Source organism: Aedes aegypti, chromosome 3 (genome assembly GCF_002204515.2).
Source record: "Aedes aegypti strain LVP_AGWG chromosome 3, AaegL5.0 Primary Assembly, whole genome shotgun sequence".
NCBI classification, from domain to species: domain Eukaryota; kingdom Metazoa; phylum Arthropoda; class Insecta; order Diptera; family Culicidae; genus Aedes; species Aedes aegypti.
This window is the reverse complement of record NC_035109.1, coordinates 263696494-263717335: the sequence shown is the minus strand read 5'-3', so window position 1 is coordinate 263717335 and position 20842 is coordinate 263696494. Positions and strand designations below refer to the sequence as shown.

General features: G+C 39.4%; 1 protein-coding gene across 4 annotated transcripts in view; it reads right to left on the bottom strand.

The window, feature by feature from the left end:
* The window catches only part of LOC5578333 (sprouty-related, EVH1 domain-containing protein 1), a 58946-nt gene that overhangs the window by 16121 nt on the left and 21983 nt on the right, over positions 1-20842 (bottom strand). For 3 of the 4 annotated variants that reach the window (XM_021855072.1, XM_021855073.1, XM_021855075.1), the window contains exons 2-6: positions 12588-12765; positions 12352-12520; positions 2293-2363; positions 2134-2197; positions 115-260 (exon numbers count right to left, since the gene is read on the bottom strand). In XM_021855072.1, coding sequence (XP_021710764.1) covers positions 115-260; positions 2134-2197; positions 2293-2363; positions 12352-12520; positions 12588-12765 — 628 coding nt within the window. The remainder of the gene's footprint in view (positions 1-114; positions 261-2133; positions 2198-2292; positions 2364-12351; positions 12521-12587; positions 12766-20842) is intronic. The other variant, XM_021855074.1, reaches the window with a different exon arrangement.

The window sequence follows — 20842 nt, the reverse complement described above, 5'->3', positions numbered from 1 at the left end:
GGCGATTGGTAGGTTAGCATGCCAGATGGAGAAGGAGATAGAAATCGTCGGGTTAGAATCGGATTAACGGTTAGCTATAGAATGCCTTAGGGACGTATGTTAGTAGCTACTTACGTCAGTAATCTGAACGTACGAATAGTTGTCACCAGGTACTATGGGAGAAACTTTTTCATCACCAGGCTTTATCAGAGGTGATGGTTTATCGCTCGATATGTATTGAATACTCGATTGCTGCTGCTGTGATTGTTTATCGACGCTTTCTGCAAAGATTATATAATGAAATTTTAAGACATATCGTATCTGAACAAACAGTAAAATGTTGGGCAATGTGTTAAATACGAGTTATTTAGCTCAATTTCTAGCAGATTATGGTGAAGATGCATCGAAGCTAAATCTTAAATTTTTAAGAGCACAAATCTGGAGAACCACACATTCGTTTAAGCTGAAAACTTAATCGATTGGTCACTAGCTGGTGGTGGCCAATTGATTAACTTTTCAGCTCACATGGGTGTTCGGTTCTCCAGATTTGTGCTCCTGAAAATTTGAAGTTTGGCTTCGATTCATCTTCACCTTAAAATAATATTACTCTTTTGGCCAACGCCACCTGCCTATGTAACGAAGTGGAAATAATCATGGGAGACTTCAACGCGCAGTGTGGCGAGGAGTTCGATGAGAGTATTGAAAAGTTCAGTACCCACCGGCTCCCGTACGACAACGGCCTACGACTGATTGATGCCAACCCCACCAAGATTAGGTATGTTCATTTGCAGCTCCAGATTCCAGTAGGTTTTCCGCATGGGTACACTTGGAAACTGCGAAACAGAATCCTAAATCGACTACGTTCTAATTGATGGCGCTAATATCGACTCAGACTACTGTCTGATGATGGTAAAACTGCGTCCAAAAGCTCATATCCTTTGAATGTAAGTTTTTGAACGCTGTCATCAGACAGTAGTCAGAGTCGCTGTTAGCGCCAATTTGACGTAGGAAATTACAGTGTTTGAAAGGTGGAACTAGCACTTCGAAAAACACCTTAATGACCTTAAAAGTTCAGTTATTGTGGGTTCAGACAGCGGAGCAAATGCCTATTCCTATGTATTTATCGGAATATGAAAAAATCTGCAATTACTTCGGAAGAAGATAACATTATCCATGTAAAAGTGGCCAACAATGACTCCAATGCACTAGTAGTGTTAAGAATGTCATATAATAGCCCGACAATAATGAAGCAGTTTTTAGAGATGATACCAAAGACAAATTAAAGACCTTCATGTCCCTTGCAGTTGCCCAAAATTGTATGGCTCATAAGGTAATCTAGAATGCCGTGAAAAGTGTACTGCGATCTGTCAAACTTGGGTACCTTTTGTACTACCGAGGGACCAAATGCAGTACTAGAAGTGGTACCCAATCTGAGCCCGAGTGTGACGGACCTGATGATACTGTAGCTGAACTTGTTGAGGTAAAACATGTCGGACTCCAAACATGGCTCTCACAATGGCCGACTCGTGCTGTTACTCACGATTCTGCATATTCTGCAGAAAAAAATAAACGTACGAAGTCAATCCTTTTATTATTTGTATCTTTCTGCTAGTGCACAAAGCTTAAATAGAAATTGCACTGTATGAGTGATCAGAGTGAAGTTTATTTTGTAAGATTTTTATTCAAGTATTTCGTGATAATTATGCCCAGGAATCTTTGAAAATCTCGTCAAAGATTTGGTGAGAAACCTGTCTATTTAAATTTGATAATCTTGCCTTTGTTCTGATCAAAACCATAATTCTGCATCAATCACTCTCAGGATTTTGTGAGAAACTAACATATAATTCATTTAGCAATTTACCAAAAAAATGTTTTATCTGTAAAATAATAAGGAAAGAAATGCGATATAAATTGCTCTAGAAATAGCAGCAATAATCCAGTCTTCAAGAACTTGCACAATTCTCATCATAAAGCGATTTATTAATCGATCATCTCAAGCTACATTTATAAGAAAAACAAAAGTTCTCACAGTCTTTCAAATTCCAAAGTTGAGTACTTAAAATCTAGCTGTAAATTTGTTTCGTTGATTAATTCTGAAATAGTATCGATTGGCCATACTGATATAGTCCGCTTATACAACGTTAAAATACTTACGGTGACTTCCACTGCCTTCGGAATTCGATCGGGACTCAGAAGGTTCCACTGGTAGATCCAATGTCTGCAACGAAAGAAAAACCGGACGGGTTCAATCAGTAACCTGCTCCCGACTGACTTCAAACTTAGAATGACAGCATCTCCAAAAACCAAACTCACCATAAACACCTCGTCTTCTCCAACTTTATCGACATCGTGGTATTTGTTGTGCGTCGTGTAATCATCCATACCTGTTGCAATAGTTGGAATACAATGGAGAAAAACACATACGATACACGGTTAATAGGATTTGCCATCTCCCATATCGTGAGCCATCAATTCCCAAAGAGCATATTAAAAACTGAACAACATAAAGCGTACATAGGTGTACAACGTAACACTACATGTGACGGAAACACACTACTGAGAATGAGAACATGAGAACAGAACTAAAAACTGACTACGCCACATCGGCCTGGCGACGGATAACCGTTGATTTCCCGAAATTAAAAGTATTATGTCACACGTGACATGCGACGGTTCACGTCACCCGCCAGTAGCTATGCACGGTCCCAGACGAGTCGTAAAAGTCTACAAATGGCTAGAAGCGCGTCTCTTCCATGGAGTTAGATAACGTTAGATTGATACTAGCACACGTCAATCCATATACCCTTTTGTGATGTAACAAAGCAAAAACAGAAGTCCTATATTCATTGATTAATGATGCGAGTTATGTGCAACCGCAACATATGCCATACTGACAATGTGCTACAGTGCATAACTCGAGAACGAATAAATTGATTCGAGGTGAATATGCGGTGAAGAGCTACTTGGGCACTTCCATGATTCACTTTGGCATGGGAGTTTATTCTCGTCCGAATTGCCTGAAACTTTGCAATAAGAAGCACTTCAATACGACGTATATTGTGACCAGATATGAACTCAGTCGCTTTCAAATAACCCACTGCCGAAGTGAATCAAAAGTGCCAAGAATAGGATCCGGCTCCCTACGTTTTGTTCTGTACGTACGTACGTACGTCTGTTGCTTGCTTGGAGTCTCCAGTCAGTCCAAATTTGGTTTTCGAGACCCCCAACAACTCGTCCGCTCGCTCTTTGTAGTTTAGACAAAGTAGAAAGCATGCGATATCCCACAACAATTAAATGCGAGCAACCGAACACGATATGCTAAGCTGTTTCATCCACTCAAGCACAATTGGGGTATCTCGGAGATTATGCATGTCTGCATCCTGATCCGGTGCAGGTATTGCCTTTGAAGACCATGTTCTACCAGAAACTATGTCAGATGAAAGTTCACTTTCTCATAGTTTGTTTTACATTAATCTAACACTTTTGGTATGAGCGCTAGTCTGACCTACCAATTTATGTTGCGTTGGATCTTCACAAGATACCTCTTTGGTTGAAGCATCCATATTCCTTGATGATTAGCCCGATAGGCGTCATCCCGGAAATGATGCACAACGCCTCTGTGAAACCTGTTCGGTATGCGTTTAGTACTCTTAGCAATTATCGCATATTAGTTAGACATCATCCTCGAAAGCATATTGCACGTGGCAAGTGAAACTGAGTTGGTCCTCTACTATTACTCTGAGGCGTTTAAAGGATTTCTAGAACTATACGGGCAATTACCTATAGAGATAAGCACCCTTTGATTAAACTTGCGGTTGATGACCTCCACCTCTTCATTCTTGTGACGGCGCGGCCTAGTTTCCTAGATCTCATTCACTACTCAACTATGGAGATAGAATGCACTGCTGTCAACTCTACTTCCTCCATCGATTCGCCATATACCACTAGGGTGATGTCGTTGTCAACAATCTCAACAACCGTCGGAAGAGGCAGCCTCAGTACGTCATCGTACATCGCATTCCATAACATTATATCCAGAGTTGAACTTTGAAGTACACCCGCGGTAATTCCAACGCTTTTCTGCCCCACACAGTAGACTCCTATCATCAATATAACTTTCATGAAGCTTCCATAGCTACACTGGTACCATGAGGCGACGAGGTGCGTGAGCTTGCGCTGTTTCCATTTGAAAAATAAATCAAATTATCAGAGTTTCTTCTTAACTATGTTATGCATATTCATAATAACTATAACTGAGTTTAAAAAGTTTTGGAGAAAATTTGATAATGAAACTTGAGAAATCTGAAACCTGTTCTCTGCAAAAAGGGGCTGACAAAATCGGGTCAGTACAGTATTGTTCAAATTGTTTAACGATTCAACTTAAGCGGATTTTTTTAGCATGAGCATGAGCATAGTTGACCTTACAATCCATAGTTGCTACTCCGTGATTGACCAGAACAATCAAAATTGCACAAGGAACCAACAGCTTTGGAGTAGCTTACCATCATCAGTGTGCAATTTCCAACATTACAGAGTCAATAACGGCGCCGGCCACGTCTTTACGGTCATTGGGGAAGGGAAGGAATGTTAGTGTGACATGGTTGTCACGGGAAGGAGTTTTTGTTAGTGGGAAGGATTCAGAAGGTACACACTCTGGATTCATCTTAGTAAGTAATGGGATTCATGTAACCTCAATTGAAAAAGTAATCTATTGACAAAGATGAAAACTAAAAATAAAATAAATCGACATAGACGAGACCTGAGACGAGACTCGTGGAGACGATTTTTTTTTTCTGCGATTGCTGAGTTTTTTCCTATCATACTCAGTATTTACTTACATCAATCTTGCGCAAGCCGTTCAAGCTCTCACATGATCATCTCATCAAAAAACTATTGCCTTTGCATCACACCGAAGCATAAACGGCATTTTGAGTGAAATTTAATGCCAGCAAACGTAGCAGACATTATAAATAACTAGTCTTTGAAAAAAGCTGCTTCGCTGGCTGAGATTTTTAAAAATAGTTTATTTTGAATATAATACTTTTTCACTTTTTCAGCCATAAAACGACGCTTCTTTGAAAAAAGCTGCTTCACTGGCTGAGGTTTTTAAAAATAGTTTATTTTGAATATAATACTTTTTTCACTTTTTCAGCCATAAAACGACGCACAGTAGTACAGTTGTGAAAAATCATGGTAGAAATTGCGCATTCTTTATTAGTTTTAGCCATTACAAGTGTTTTGGAACATGATTTAGGGTTGAAGACTCTATTTTGGGCGTAGTCATAATTTTTTGGTTGTCATTGAGCAAAATTCTAACAAAAATGCTTCTTTTCATACGTCTTTAGCTCTCAATTTTTTCAAACAAGCTTCGTTTAGGCAAACTTAGGCAAGAAGAATTTTCTTCAATCGATTCCTTAGTCTTAAACGCGCTTTTGAGCAAGATATCTCCGCAGGGGGTACCAACAACATTAATTATTTATTTTATAAGTTTACTGACACTGGAATACAAATTTGCATCCGGAGATGTTGAATCTATATGGGAATGAGCCATCGACCAAAAAAAAAATATGCTGAAACCCAAATTTGCACGGGTTTTGGTGAAAATTAGTTAGTTGAGTTTAGAACCAAAAATTTAGGTGTTTGGACGTGTGCACCTATTTAACGTCTGAACATGTGCAAAATCATTTTTATTTTTGAATTCTCGTACGTATCCTTAATTATCTGATATAGTAAATTAATGTATGATTTTGTTTTTCAACTAAAAACTATGTTTAGAAATGGTTTTTTTGCCAGCTATTTGAAAATGTGCGACGGGCTGCATTTGACGTTTCGTGACAGCGGAATCTGGGCTGCATATGAAGTTAAAATTTTTCCTCTTCGCGAGTCTCTCGCAGATGGTGACTAATCATTCAAAGATTTTGTAAATAGAAAAACAGACATGTGTATTGTTTTCTTATGTTACGATCGATATTTGAGATATCCATTATTATTAGAAACCGAGTATACCTCTGGATCTCCTTGATTTTTATAGAAAGAAGCTTCTTTTAGTAGGGAGGATTTATACGTTACACCATTTATTTATTTAGTTAACATCTAAACAGATAATACTGAATCAACATTTTCACGCCACAATACTCGGTTCGTGGCCGCATATCTCCATCCTCGGTTCTGCTCGCCAAATCGATACGCACTTGATCCGCCCACCTAGCTCGCTGCGCTCCACGCTTGTACCAACCTGATCTGACGCGAACACCATCTTTGCAGGGTTGCTGTCCGTTCTTGCAACATGCCCTGCCCATCGTATCCTTCCAGCTTTGGCCACCTTCTGGATACTGGGATCGCCGTAGAGTTGGGTGAGCTCGTGGTTCATCCTTCGCCGCCACACACCGTTTTCAAGCACACCGCCGAAGATCGTCCTAAGCACCCGATGTACGAAGACTCCCAGTGCTTGCAAGTTCTCCTCGAGCATCTTCCACGTTTCATGCCCGTAGAGGACTAGCGGCCTTATGAGTGTTTTGTACATGGTACATTTGGTGCGGGCGTGAATCGTTTTTGACCGCAGCTTCTTCTGGAGGTCATAGTAGGCCCGACTTCCACTGATGATGCGCCTCCGTATTGCATGGCTAACGTTCTTGTCAGCCGTCAGCATGGATTCAAGGTGAAGGAACTCGTCGACCCCCTCGAACGTATCCCTGCCTATCGTAACACTGCTACCTAGGCGAGCCCTGTCGCGCTCGGCCCCACCAGCTAGCATGTACTTTGTCTTGGCGCATTCACCACCAGTCCAACTTTTGCTACCTCGCGTTTCAGGCGGGTGTACAGGTCTGCCACCTTTTCAAATGTTCGGCTGACAATGTCGGCTCTCCGCATAAAACCTACTAGCACAATATTGAACAACAGGCACGAAAGTCCATCACCTTGTCGTAGTCCCCGGCGGGATCCAAACGAACTGGAGTGTTCTCCTGAAACCTTCATACAATTTTGCACACCTTCCATCGTCGCTCTTATCAGTCTAGTTAGCTTCCCGGGAAAGCTGTTCTCGTCCATGATTTTCCATAGCCGCCTTGAAATCGATGAAATGGTGATGCGTTGGGACCTGGTATTCACGACATTTTTGGAGGATTTGCCGTACAGTGAACATCTGGTCCGTTGTCGATCGGCCGTCAACAAAGCTGGCCTGATAACTTCCCACGAACTCATTTACTATAGGTGACAGACGACGGAAGATGATCTGGGATAATACTTTGTAGGCCGCATTTAGAATGGTGATCGCTCACAATCTAACTTGTCGCCTTTCTTGTAGATGGGGCATATCACCCCTTCCTTCCAGTCCTCCGGTAGCTGTTCTGTTTCCCAGATTGTGCCTATCAGCCGGTGCAAACAAATGGCATCCTTAACCTCCCTCAAAGTGGGGGCTGGTTGGTTTCCATCGCCCGCAGTACTGACAAAGGCATTGCTCCGTCCTTCATAGCCTGTGCTCTCAGCGCCATTCAGGTGTTCGTCGAAGTGCTGCTTCCACCTTTCGTTCACCTCACGCTCGTCCGTTAAAATGCTTCCATCCTTATCCCTGCACATTTCGGCTCGCGGCACACAGCCATTGCTTCTGATAGAACTTTTGCTTTTCTTGAGCTGTTCCATCTCCTCGCACTCCGTCTCCTCCAGGCGGCGTTTTTTTCTCCCGAAAGAGGCGGGTCTGTTTTTGCCGTTTCCGTCTATAACGTTCTACTTTCTGCCGGGTCCCTTGCTGTAGCATGACCGCCCGCGCTGCATTCTTCTCCTCCAGAATCTGCCTACATTCCTCGTCGAACCAATTGTTTCGTCGACTCCGTCCCACGTACCCGACGTTGCTCTCATGTGCATCGTTAATAACTGCTTTCACTCTTCTCCAGCAGTCCTCAAGAGGGGCTTCACCCAGCTCACCCTCTTCCGGTAATGCAGCCTCGAGGTGCTGCGCGTATGCCGCTGCGACATCCAATTGCTTAAGCCGCTCTAGGTCGTACCGGGGCGGCCGTCGGTACCGTACGTTGTTGACGACGGAGAGTTTTGGGCGCAGTTTATCCATCACCAGATAGTGGTCAGAGTCGCTAACATCGCCACGATAGGTCCTGACGTCGATAATGTCGGAGAAGCGCCGTCCATCAATCAGAACGTGGTCGATTTGTGATTCTGTCTGCTGTGGTTATCTGCAGGTGTATCGGTATGGAAGGCTGTGCTGGAAGTAGGTGCTACGAATGGCTATATTCTTGGAGGCGGCGAAATCAGTTAGTCGTAAGCCGTTTTCGTTCGTCAGCCGGTGGGCGCTGAATTTTCCAATAGTCGGTCTGAATTCCTCCTCCTGGCCAACCTGAGCGTTTAGATCTCCTATGATGATTTTGACGTCGTGGCTTGGGCAGCTGTCGTACTCGTGTTCGAGCTGCGCGTAAAAAGCGTCTTTATCATCATCAGTGCTTCCGGAGTGAGGGCTGTGCACGTTTATTATGCTGAAGTTGAAGAACCGGCCTTTGAGCCTCAACTTGCACATTCTCTCATTGACCGGCCACCACCCGATCACGCGCCTCTGCATATCACCCATCACTATAAAAGCTGTTCCTATCTCATGTGTGTTGTCGCAGCTCTGGTAGATGATATGGTTACCTCTAAACGTTCGCACCATTGATCCCTTCCAACACTCTTCCTGCAACGCTACGATGCCGAATCCGCGGTCCTTCAGCACGTCGGCGAATATGAGCACACGCATGAAGTTGAGAGATTTACAGTTCCACGTACCGAGCTTCCAATCACTAGTCCCTTTACGTCACTGTGGTCTTTGCCGATTGTCCCGGTTCGTATTCTCTCGTTGATTATTTGTTGCTTGTTTTTTTTTACAGCCGGCTTGCAGAGCCTGACACCCAGGGTTGGGAAAAAATCTGAAATTCATTCTACAGTAGCCAAACAAAGCCAATCGCAGTCAGCGAAGCCAGTGAAACTCACGCCTATCGCTGCTGTAGGCAAATAGTCTTGAAAATTGCAAAACACCCGATGCTAAGGGCAACCCAAAATTTTATATGGAAAAATGTTCTATTTCCCGCATTTAGAGCCTTCTATGACACTAACGATTTAGAAAATGCACCATGCACCCAACATAGGCTACTTGATGAGATTCAGGTTTTTGACCTACTGTACTGGGAAGAGCCACGTGATTTTCGCGAAATTCAAGCCTACTACTATCACCATTCCCAGCACTGCTGACACCAACCCCCTATATTTCCGGAGGACCATTCCCCCTAAATGTTCGGAGGACCATAGTGCACCATAAAGGCTGGTCCACAATGGTGTGAGCGGCAACGCGGCGCGGCAGGTTTTGACAGAAAATGTATGGGTTAACTGTCAAATCTTGCCGCGCCGCGTTGCCGCTCACATCATTGTAGCTCAGCCTTAAGTTACATCATAAAGTTTTAATTAGTGATTCTTTATAAAAGATATTCGCGGAAGCTGACATTTCTGTCAAAGTGTGAGCCAATCCAGCAGCGATCTATTTAGTATCTAAAGAAAACATCGACACTGTTAGTATCGAACCATTCAAATTTTTTTTACAATTACAAAAACAAAAGTATAGGTATGTTTATTTCAATTGAGTAAAACATGAATAGGAAAATGTCGACACTTGTAGTGACGGACTAATCAATGTTTTTTTTTAATAAATGCATAAACGTAACATTACAACCGTAGTCACAAAAAGAAATATGTTTACATACACAACTTATTTGTAAAAGAAGCTTGAAACGAGCTAACCAATTGATAATCCATCGTTGATAGGGTAGATGCCAATCACTTTCAATTTCGTCACCAGCACTGCCCAGCAAAACGCGAAAACCGAAAAAACACTCCGGCGGTGAAAACAAAGAAACCGCTTGCTTGGGCTTTCGAATCGCACTCTCAGAAAAATAACACTTTTGTTTTTCAAACAAAATATCGCTCTGGAAACACCAAACAAAAACACAAATGTTTGGGCTTCCACGATGCGCTCTCCAGCAAAACGCACGCAAACCGAAAAAGGTGATTCAACTAATCAACATTTGTTGATGAAAAATTATAAACGATTTTTCTCAATATCTAAAAGACCTGCACAAAAAGTGTCTTTAGCAAACATTTTCATATCGTCTATAATGAAACCGAAATTCGAGATAGAGACGTCTTCTTGGGTTGAGTGTGGCATGCGCTACCACATCTACTACACAGTTTACTGTGGGAATTTTTCCAATAATTCTTCAATGTATTCATCCAGGAATTTTTAACGTTTTTTGCAGATTCTTCCAGGAATTATTCTTTATTTTTTGCATAAGCTCCTGCAGGGCTTCTTGCAGAGATTACCCCAGACGTTCTATTAGATACTTGTACATAGATTAATCTAAAAATTCCTCCAAGAATTCTTCCTGATATTCTTTTAACAATTCCTTTAGATATTTCTGCGGAAAATCCAGCATGAGTTTTTGAATGGCTACATCTAGGAGTTTTGCATAAGATTGCTTAAATTATTCGTTCTGGGATTTCTTCATGAATCCCACAAATTATTCCAAGTGGATCCCTTTAGGATTAGGATCTCTTCAATTATTCCAACTGGGCTTTCTTTATGTATTCCTCCCAGAGATGGCTACAGGGATTCTTCCAAGGAATATCAGAAGTATTTGGATAAATCCCTGATAACATTCAATGAGACGTCTCTGCAGAAATCCTGCAAATACTAGAGGTGCATATGAAATAATCAGTGTAAGAATTCATTCCTGTAGAACTTTGTAGACGAAACCAAGGAGGAATTGATGGAGAGATTGTTGGATTCTTTGAGGAGATTATCGAGAAATGCCAGGAAGAATCTTGGAAAAAATCATTAGAAAAAATTATGGGAAATATTGGAAAAATTCTACAACGAGGGTTACATGGAGGAACCTCAAGAGAATCCTCTGGATGAATTCCTAGAGACATTCCTGGTGAAAACCTTTGAGAAATTCCTGAAGGATACCTTAAACAATTACAGCAGGAATTCATGGAGCCAGGAATCCTTGGAAGAACCCATACGAGTACTTATTATAAATTATTAACTTATTATCCTGGATATATGCCGAAAAATTCCAAATGGAATTCCTCGAAAAATAAATTTCATAAAAACTCTAAAAGAATTCCAGCAGTCCTGAACAGATTTCAAGATTCCGGTCAAAAGTTCTTATTTCTCTCATTAATACTCGTGATTTTAACACATTCTAAAAAATTGATTTTGCGCTGATATCTTGTACATTTTGAAATAAACACAGGAGCTGTTGTTCTGAATGTGTTAAAATTACACACATAAGTGTTGGTTCAGAAAAGCTCGATTTTGTGCGAAACGTGTTCAATTTTGTGTAACTTCGTTTTAACGTGTGGTCGGATGTCCTGGATAAAAAAAATCATAAATTTCGATCTACCGAATGATTGTCCTAAATTGGCAGGATCCAAACCGGTCTGAATATCCGCGTATAACTTTCTTTGTTAGTATTGTTTCAAACATTTTTTTTCTGTATCAAGGTGTTCTATGTTCTACAAAAAAGTACTTTATCCTATTAAAACATTTTTTTATGTTTGTGCTATGGTAAGGTATTTATTTGAATCTGGATATAATTCACTCAGTTAATATTGCGATCGAATGGATAAAATCCCTAGCTCTGGGCTCAAGTTACGCTAATACTTAAAACCACACCAGCATTCTCGGAAAGCTGTGGTATTTTGTAACTGTTGCTTGCTGAACATTGTGCTGTTAAAAACAAGATTATGGTTTGAGTTGTCACGAATAGGTATTGTGGTAGAGTAGCTGGCAATGATACATCAATAAAATATGTTATACTAAATAAAATAACAAAGAAAATACTTATACTTCTCACGTAATAAATACAAAAATCTCACACAAGCGATCAACGAATGAAAAATGTTGAGCCGAAACAAAAATGTACAAAAAGCAACAAAAAACAAATTTATTGACAAAAAACAGAAGGCCAACTTACCATATTTCAGAGATGGTGTCGTGTAGAGATCACGATTTGATTTGATATTTATTATCATAAATGTTTGCATATTGTTCAGTTTGACAACACGGGATTGTTATTTAGTTTTACAGGATTTTTTTACGGTTTTGTTCGGGCAGTCAGAAGCGTATATTGAAATAAAAGAGAAAAAAGAAAGAGAAACACAAACAGTAGCTAATTGCATTTCTAACAGGAGCAATGATATAATTTTAAACAGCATATCTCAAGAAGGCGCAAAAGTAATTTTGCTTTCTATCGTAACAAAGATAAACTGGCTAGCCCTACTAGATGGATTTGAGTTCAAAAAAAATGTTCGTCATTAGTGACACGCTATGCTACTCACCATCAATAAGGTCATCGTAGGCACGGATGATTCCCTTGTCGAAAGCTCTCGCATCGGCCGCAGTTTGGAAGGTGAGCCCATTCCGCTGCTTGCCCGCTCGCCAATGATGGAACGTGGGCATTACTTTGAAATACTGCAAATCTCTATTAATAACACAACTTAGTATAACCTAAAAATAGAAGAATTACCAATTGTCATACGAATATCATTAAAAATGTCATATTTTTCATTCTTACTGTTTGGTCAGATATTCTTTGTCCATATATGATGTATTCGTGACCGCCACCGTCCGGTGGCAGTCGTGCACGTTTCCGTATCGAAACGTTTGCCAGACCACCGCCTTGCAGTGGTAACCAACCTTCAGTACTTTCATCTCTGGCCATAACTTGTGCGCGTACTCTAACTAAGAAATCACTGCAATGGAAGAATGGTAAATTAGTTCGGAAAATTTATGAAACGTGTTTGCAGCGAAATTCGTCAAATTAATTGGTTAATTTGTTTGTAAATGGCAATGCCCGGTTAGAATACTTGAAACATTTGACACAATAATGTTGGCTGTTTGAAGAAAAACTAAACTAAAACGTAAAACTGAGTTCGCTGAACATGTTTTTAGAAAAAAAAAGATCTTCTACACACTATTTTCAACCGCCCATTAAAGTAAGTAACAGTCTAATCATCAATCGTATCGGCAATGATAAATATATTTTTTCAGATTTTTATCGTACATACCTACTTTTTGTCCTAGCACAAATTTCGTACAACAAAGTAGCTCAGAAATAACGCGATGTGTGCAAAATTTATAAGAGAAGCTTCTCCAAATGTACCACCATAAAAAATATGAAGTGAAAAAAATCGCTCAAAACTCAAAATCAGTTCTTTATAAGGCCGGAACAAATGTGAAATTTTACTTTTGTCTTAAGATTGTAACTAGTTGATACACAATTTAAAAGTTGTTCTTGTTGATTTTATCAATTTAGTATTTTTTCTCTCTAAAACTCAAGATTATGGGTGAAAAACCTTAAGATTTTTGTTATGAAAATTCTAGTTATGAAAAATGTTATACGATCTTTTTGATTGACGGGTATACGCTGCAAAAACATGGTTTTGCAGCATATGATAATAAAAAAAATGATAAATTTACCTGAATTTCCATTTTATTATTTATTGTCCCCCATCCCCCACCCCCCCTCGACACATGTTGATGGAAAGTGACAAAAGAAGATTTCAAGATTTGTTCCGGCCTAAGTGCAAGGATGAAATGTGTGATACTCAGACTTCTATCTGCAGTAGTCTTGAAACAGTAAGATAAAGTCGTGCCCATACTTTCTGGGACACCCTATAGATGCATCAAGACGTTTGTTAGAAAGTCGTTTGGCAAAAGGCCGTTTGACATAAAGTCATTTGGCATAAAGTCGTTTGGCATAATGGTCGTTTTGCAAATGGTCGCTTGGCATAATGAGTGACTTAGAATGAATATCGGCATTTTTTGAAGCTTTTCCCGAGATCAACACCAACGAGCCCATAGGAAAAAAAAAATGATACATTCTCAATAAGCGTGGTGTTCTTTCAAAGATTTTCCAAGCTTTGAATGTCAAAAATTGTTGTGACATTAGAGAGCATGCACACTTAAATTATTTTACGGATTCCTGTAAAATCTGAACTGCTGAACAGTTCGGTGAAATAAATTATCGGAGTTCGGTAATTTTTTACAGTATTCGGTGAAAAATCACCGGAATCCGTAAAATTTCGACGGAATTACTGTGTTTTATTTCACCGAACTGTTCAGCTGTTGAGATTACGGTGAAATTCACCGTATGAGCTTAGTGTGTGCTTTTCGGAATAATAATTTTCTCTACACCATAGAACCTATAGTATCTTTGAGCTTGTTGTGATATGCATGTTGAAAATAGTAAATTGGCACAAAAAGTTCGCAGTTAATAATAACGCTTATAGAACATTTCGCTGAGTCTGTCCCAGTAGGGACGCAACACTTGATGAAAACTACATGGCAAAAGAAGGGAAAATTTATTTGCAAAATGTTGAAAACTCTAATCCAAAGATCTATGTATTATTACAGCATAATGCAAAAATAGCTCATATACGAGAGTAGATTATTTTTCGTTTAAAATGTTCAAGGCTTAAACGCAAAAAAAATCTTCTCACAGCATAACTCAGATAAAAAAATATCAGGTTCTAAAGTAATGCAAGAATTGATTAAACAGTAAAATATAAAAATTATTAACATTTAGCTTTACTAAATTTTATCTTATAACAGTATAAATATAAAGAAGGACGCTAAAAATTATTGCTTCAAACTTAAACGAAAAGATATCAAAAAATCAGAATCATCGAAGTAACTACAGTAATCGATTTATCTTTTCGCTGACAACTTTAGCAGATTAATGTTATCGATTGTCGCTCTCATATCAATTGAAAACAAAAAATATCTAAAAATATATCTCCATAGAACAGCCTATGTATAGAGGAAGGTGAAATTTATTTAAATGATAAATCAATATTTTTTATAGTTATTATTATGGTTACATCACATTTAGAAAGAACCAATGTTTGAAAGAAGGGTAAATTTATGCTAAATATATTAAAATCTTCAGTGCAAAAATGTATTGACGATACTCAAAAGAAGCATTAATATTTGAGGTAATTTCCAGATAAACAATAAAATACTATTAGCAATAACTATTTCGATATACTTAACACACCAGTCGTCGTGCTGTTGTATTTTGTACAACACTAGTGAAGAAACCTCGCTTTTCGTTCACAACAGCAGCGTGGTGGTTCTGACGGTGGCCAACCACGCGACGACTGGAAGGTTAAGTTTATTCAAGAGCATATGATTGTTGAATGAAGTGTCATTTTGTATCAATTGACTCGAAAATAAGCTTGATGTCGTCAGAGTGATTCAATAGAAACGTAAACACGAATATCATCTTAAGATAGCCTTGGTTTCAGACTCATTATGCCAAACGACAATTATGCCAAATTACCATTAAGCCAAATTACCATTATGCCAAACGACTTTATTCCAAACGACTTACCACCGCGCAGAAGATGTCAAGATAAGACGACGCATAGTGTTTCAGCTGGACCACCTTTGGTCTTTTTGGTAATTCGTAATTGGTCATTCGAAGTTCTTTACAAAGAAAATGAAAAGAAACGGTTGAGAAACGGCAGAGATATGGCTCTCTGAAATTGAACATTGTGTATGGGAAAACAGCTTTAGTGCATTTTATATGTCCGATACCGAATTTGTGGAATCCAAAGATTTTTTTTTTCAGAATAAAGAACTTTCTTACACTATCCCAGGAAAAATCTTTGGAGAATCATGCAGGATTCTCTGGAGTCATTTTAGAAAATAGACGGTTTTCGAGGTTTTTTTTTGTCAAAATGTATGTAAAAATAACCGGACGAATCTCAGAAGTTGTTCTCTAAATCACGCTTAAAAAAATTCTAAAAAGTGGTACTGAAGCATTTACTGTTACTATTTGCAGAGTGTCTTAAGAAATCTTGGGAAATAATCCAATTTGAATGCCTGTAAAAATGTTATTCATCTGGAAGCATTCTTAGATTCTCAATTACTTCTGCAGGTGTAATTCTGAATGAATGCTAGGAGTTATGCCAGCGAGAATTTCTGGAAGAAATACTAAAATAACTCCAGAGACATAAAAAAAGGAATTGATGAAAGAATCAGAAGGCAAAAGGCATATACTGATAATCTTCTGCCTTTTTTCAGTCTCAATTCTGAGGCCAAATCTTCTTCTTCTTCTTCTTCTTCTTTCTAGCGTTACGTCCCCACTGGGACAGAGCCTGCTTCTCAGCTTAGTTTTCTTATGAGCACTCCCACGGTTATTAACTGAGAGCTTACTATGCCAATGACCATTTTTTGCATGTGTATATCGTGTGGCAGGTACGATGATACTCTATGCCCTGGGAAGTCGAGAAAATTTCCAACCCGAAAAGATCCTCGACCGGTGGGATTCGAACCCACGACCCTCAGCTTGGTCTTGCTGAATAGCTGCGCGTTTACCGCTACGGCTATCCGGGCCAAATCTTCTTCTTCTTGGCATTAACGTCACCACTGCGATAGACCCGGCTTCTCAGCGTAGTGTGCTATGAGCACTTTCACAGTTATTAACTACGAGCTTTCCTTGCCTAAGTTGCCATTTTCGCATTCGTATATCGTGTATCGTATATATAGTGAACCCAGACACCTTCAGAATGGCTTTGCTTTTGTAGCCGCGGACGCTAACCACTCGGCTAAGGAAGGCCAAATAAGGGTAGGATTATAAAGAGGTTGTAATTTAGTTTAAATTTTCACCTTTATGGTTTCGCATTGTACATAGTGTATTCTGTACTTTTCGCCGTTGTCGACTTTTAACAGATACCACACCGATCTGTTTTTTTTCGCTACTGGTCTATTTTGTGTTTCATTCCTATCTCAATAAAAAGATTAATCATGCCAATACTAGAGCCAAAGTGGCGTTCATTCAAGAACTTTACTTTCGTAGGGGAATATGTTTATCTTGGTTATCTTGGTGTCCACAACAGTTTTGCTACTTTCAGTACACATGAAACGGTGCACTCGCGTGCCTTGCTCGTAAATAAAGCAATCGTTGCCAACCAGGGATGTATAAGCTGCCACAGTTGATTTTTCTGTTGGTGACCTCAATAGGAAATACGTCTATCATTTGGAGTATTTACCACATGTTTAACCATCCCCAACGGATGATTTCAAACAGCTAAGGCCTTTTGGTAGGCAGAGTTCGACAACTCGCGTACACTGCCTAACAAAAGGCATTTTGCTGATTGTGGGCAGTGATGCTAATATCCATCACATCAGCTGGAGCAGTTCAGATATTAATTTAAGAAGCTCCAATCTTATCAAATTCTTAAGTAGCACTTAATATAATTATACATTAATATAGCATAGCATCACGGTGTACTATATTAATAAGATGATATATTCCGAAAACTGACAGCTACTTGATGACGTCATTCCAAACAATTTTGTAAAAAAATGATTAAGTTGTCCGGAAAGTATATGCTACGATAGGAGTGACGTCACATGTTTACAATCAAACTTGATATTTATATCAGTAAAGAGCCTGCCTGGATAATTTGTATGCCGTGGCATAGCATATCATAGCATAGACTGACTGTACATGTCAATGGTTGCTACTCCGTGATTGAATGGAACTGGTAAGAATTGCACTTCGATCCAAATGAATAAGGGGTGGGAGTTTCCGCTTACTCTCGATCTCGAAGTACAAGTTTAGCAGATCTCACATTATTGATCAATAACGGCGCCGGCCAAGTTCTTACAGTCAGTTGGGATGAGGAAGGAATGTTAGGGTGCAATGATTGTTGCTTCTAGAGACCGAGAATATCTCTGCATCTCCACAATCACCACGGGAAGAATGTTTATTAGTGAAGAAGGAAAAAGATCACCTTTGGTCGGTAATGCGATCCATGGATAAGGTGGAAAAATACGACTTTTACTTAAAACTATTTCCGAATTTTGTCTCGCGGTAAAAATATATATTAATATAGAAGATTAAGAAAATACGTCGGCATTCGAAATGTCGAACCATTCAGAGGTTATTTTTAGTAATGACAAAAAAAGTGTATAACAAAATTATATTCAATAAGATTTACATTATGTCGAACTATACAAATGTTATTCTTAGTTAAGACGCAACAAGAAAGTTATATGTATATTGAAATTATTTAAAACAGAATAAGGATTTATGCTGATACTTGTAGTGACGAACCATTCAAAGTTGTTTGAAGAAATACAAAAACGTAAAGTTGCTTCGTTACAAATGTGTAATCATAAGCATGAAACGAGCTCACCAGTTGGTAATCCATCTTCGATTGAACTCGAATTTTCGCACTCGCACAACGTGAGCCGGACACGATTGACCTTGATTCCATCGCTTGCTCTACAGGAACATGGAACATAATCAAAGGATTACTCAGCACTGCCCAGCAAATTTCGCACACCGCCGACGACACGAGAAAAAAAACAAACCCGGATTGCTTGGGCTTCCTCGAAACACTCTTAATATAATTATACATTAATATATTACTTAATATAGGCAATCGTCCAACCTACATGGTATCTACTAGAGAAGTAGTGTTAGACATAATGCTCTGCTCGAACAGAATCAGTCAGAGTTGGCGAATTGGCATGTATCAGATGAAGAAACATTATCTGATCATCACTGCATCTTCTTTGAACACTGCATCTTCTTTGAACATTCGAGACTTTGCATTGACCGAGTTTCATGGATACTATCCACCGATTAGAAACTCCGATTTGAATGTTTCAACTTCTGGTGAATTGGGACACAATTGTCCTTGCTCCGAGTGATCTCACAATTGCTTGTAAATTTCCTTATAGGTAATTTTCCACACAACTTTCCTCACAGGAAGAGTGGCTAAAGCAGTATGTCAGATATTCAGGCTGCTATGAAAGCTCTTGCTTCAGCCAACTCAAGGTCTAGGCATTTGGAACTCAAATTGAGGAACTCTTTAACCCTTTCTTTCCCACAGCTTTGTTCGACAATTCAACTATCAAAATGGCGTTTCTAAAAAAAGTGCTTGAACAAAAGTTGTTCCAAATAAGCTATATTATTCAAAACCACAATAAAAATTTTTGATTGTTCTTCAATAGTTAGTTGATTGTTTTTCAATAGTTTGACCTTTAGGTCACTTATTTCGATGTTTGATAAGACAAATGAGCGTATAAATTTATTCCATTTATTATTGAGCTACTTGTACCAATTCGGTTTAACCCGTTCGTTAAAAATTGGTGGATCACCTGTGCTACCATGGGAAAGAGAGGGTTAACCCGTATAGGCCTGAGTGAAAGCAAAAATGCTAAAAACATCACCGCTCAGCGAATACTTAACGTATTTAAATAATGTTTTGTCAGTATACTGGTACACATATCTAGTTTCTAAAAGTGTTCAGAGGAACATGAGAATATTCCTGTGGCCGGAGTTATTCCGGTGAGTCACTGGGTCAAGTCGGGAAAAATAGGGCGATTTTTTGGGACATGCTAAGTTATCTCTATTTATTTGCAATGACATTCATTTTAATTTTAATTTAATGATTTATTTAAGATCTGATATTCAACATTATAAATGAAGAGGTTTGCACCATTTAGAATGTACTGGTTATGGCCATTCGAACTTAATGTTCTATGAAGAACCAGCAACAGATTTAATGGACACTAAACCATTTCAATTCTCGAAAACTAGAGATCAAACATTATAATTCACTAAAATGTATTCCCATGAGCTTTGCACAGATGTTTAGATACAAATTAGCCACTTTATCGTAAATTTAAGGCGTCCCGGGGACCAGAAAATTGTCATTTGAAGGGTCAATCGCATGCAGGACACATGGTTATCCAATTCAATCATTTCTCAAATGGTTTACGCTGAAGCGTTTTTCTCAAAATTCCATGATATAATGGCCAAATTATAGCCGAGTCCGTAAATCATCTTTGACTTTAAAGTTGCCTATCTCCAAGGGCATAGAGGCACATAATCCTGTTCACCCGACCTGACCCAGTGACCTACCGGAATAACTCAGGCCACAGTAACTTTCCCGAGATCCTCTGGCCACTTTTAAAAACTGATATACTGACAAAAAAATATTTGAATCCGTTAAGTATTCGCTGAGCGGTGAGAGTTTTAGTATTTTTTCTTTTACTCAGGCCTATACGAGTTAAACTTTGTATGGATACCTGGCCATTCTCCCATCGCTGGGACGGAACTGCCTAATGGTTTATCTCGCAATGGAGTATCATATGACTTCATTACCTCAAAGGAGTCGTCAATAAACCAGAACAACCTACCCTATGTGTAGTGGCGCAACGTCGCAAAGAACCTCGAGCGTTGCCATGGAAGTCGTAGAGAACGTACCAGACATCGCCATCAAGCACATCCTTTGGAGATGGCCCAATTGTTCTCACTTCGCCTATTTGTCACCACACAAGACAGCCATATGTCAATATTGGTCGAACAACTGTTGTGTAAATCCATTGTAGAAACTTGGGTTTGAGGCCCCAAGTTTTACCAAAGGTTCGTCGGCATTGAGCTGTTTTGGCTCTGAAATCAATGTGAGGTATCCAAGAAAGTTTCGAATCTAGAAAGACTCCGACATACTTAACCAGATCAGTCACATTAATCTCAGTGCCAAAAGAAAGTAAAAGTTCCTTCGCGGTTTCGTTTTCCCGCAAAGCGAAGAATAGATGTTTTTTTCGGGTTAACCGAAAGGCGACACCAACTCCCAACTACCTGAAAAGCACTTTGCATCAGGTCGAATAGGGTGCTTATGCACTACCAACTGTCAAAGCTAGATAGTCGTCGGCAAACCCGTAGGTTGGAGAACCGCTATTATTGAGTTGCATCAATAGCGTATCTGCTACGAGAGTCCACAAAAGTGGTGATAAAACTCCCAC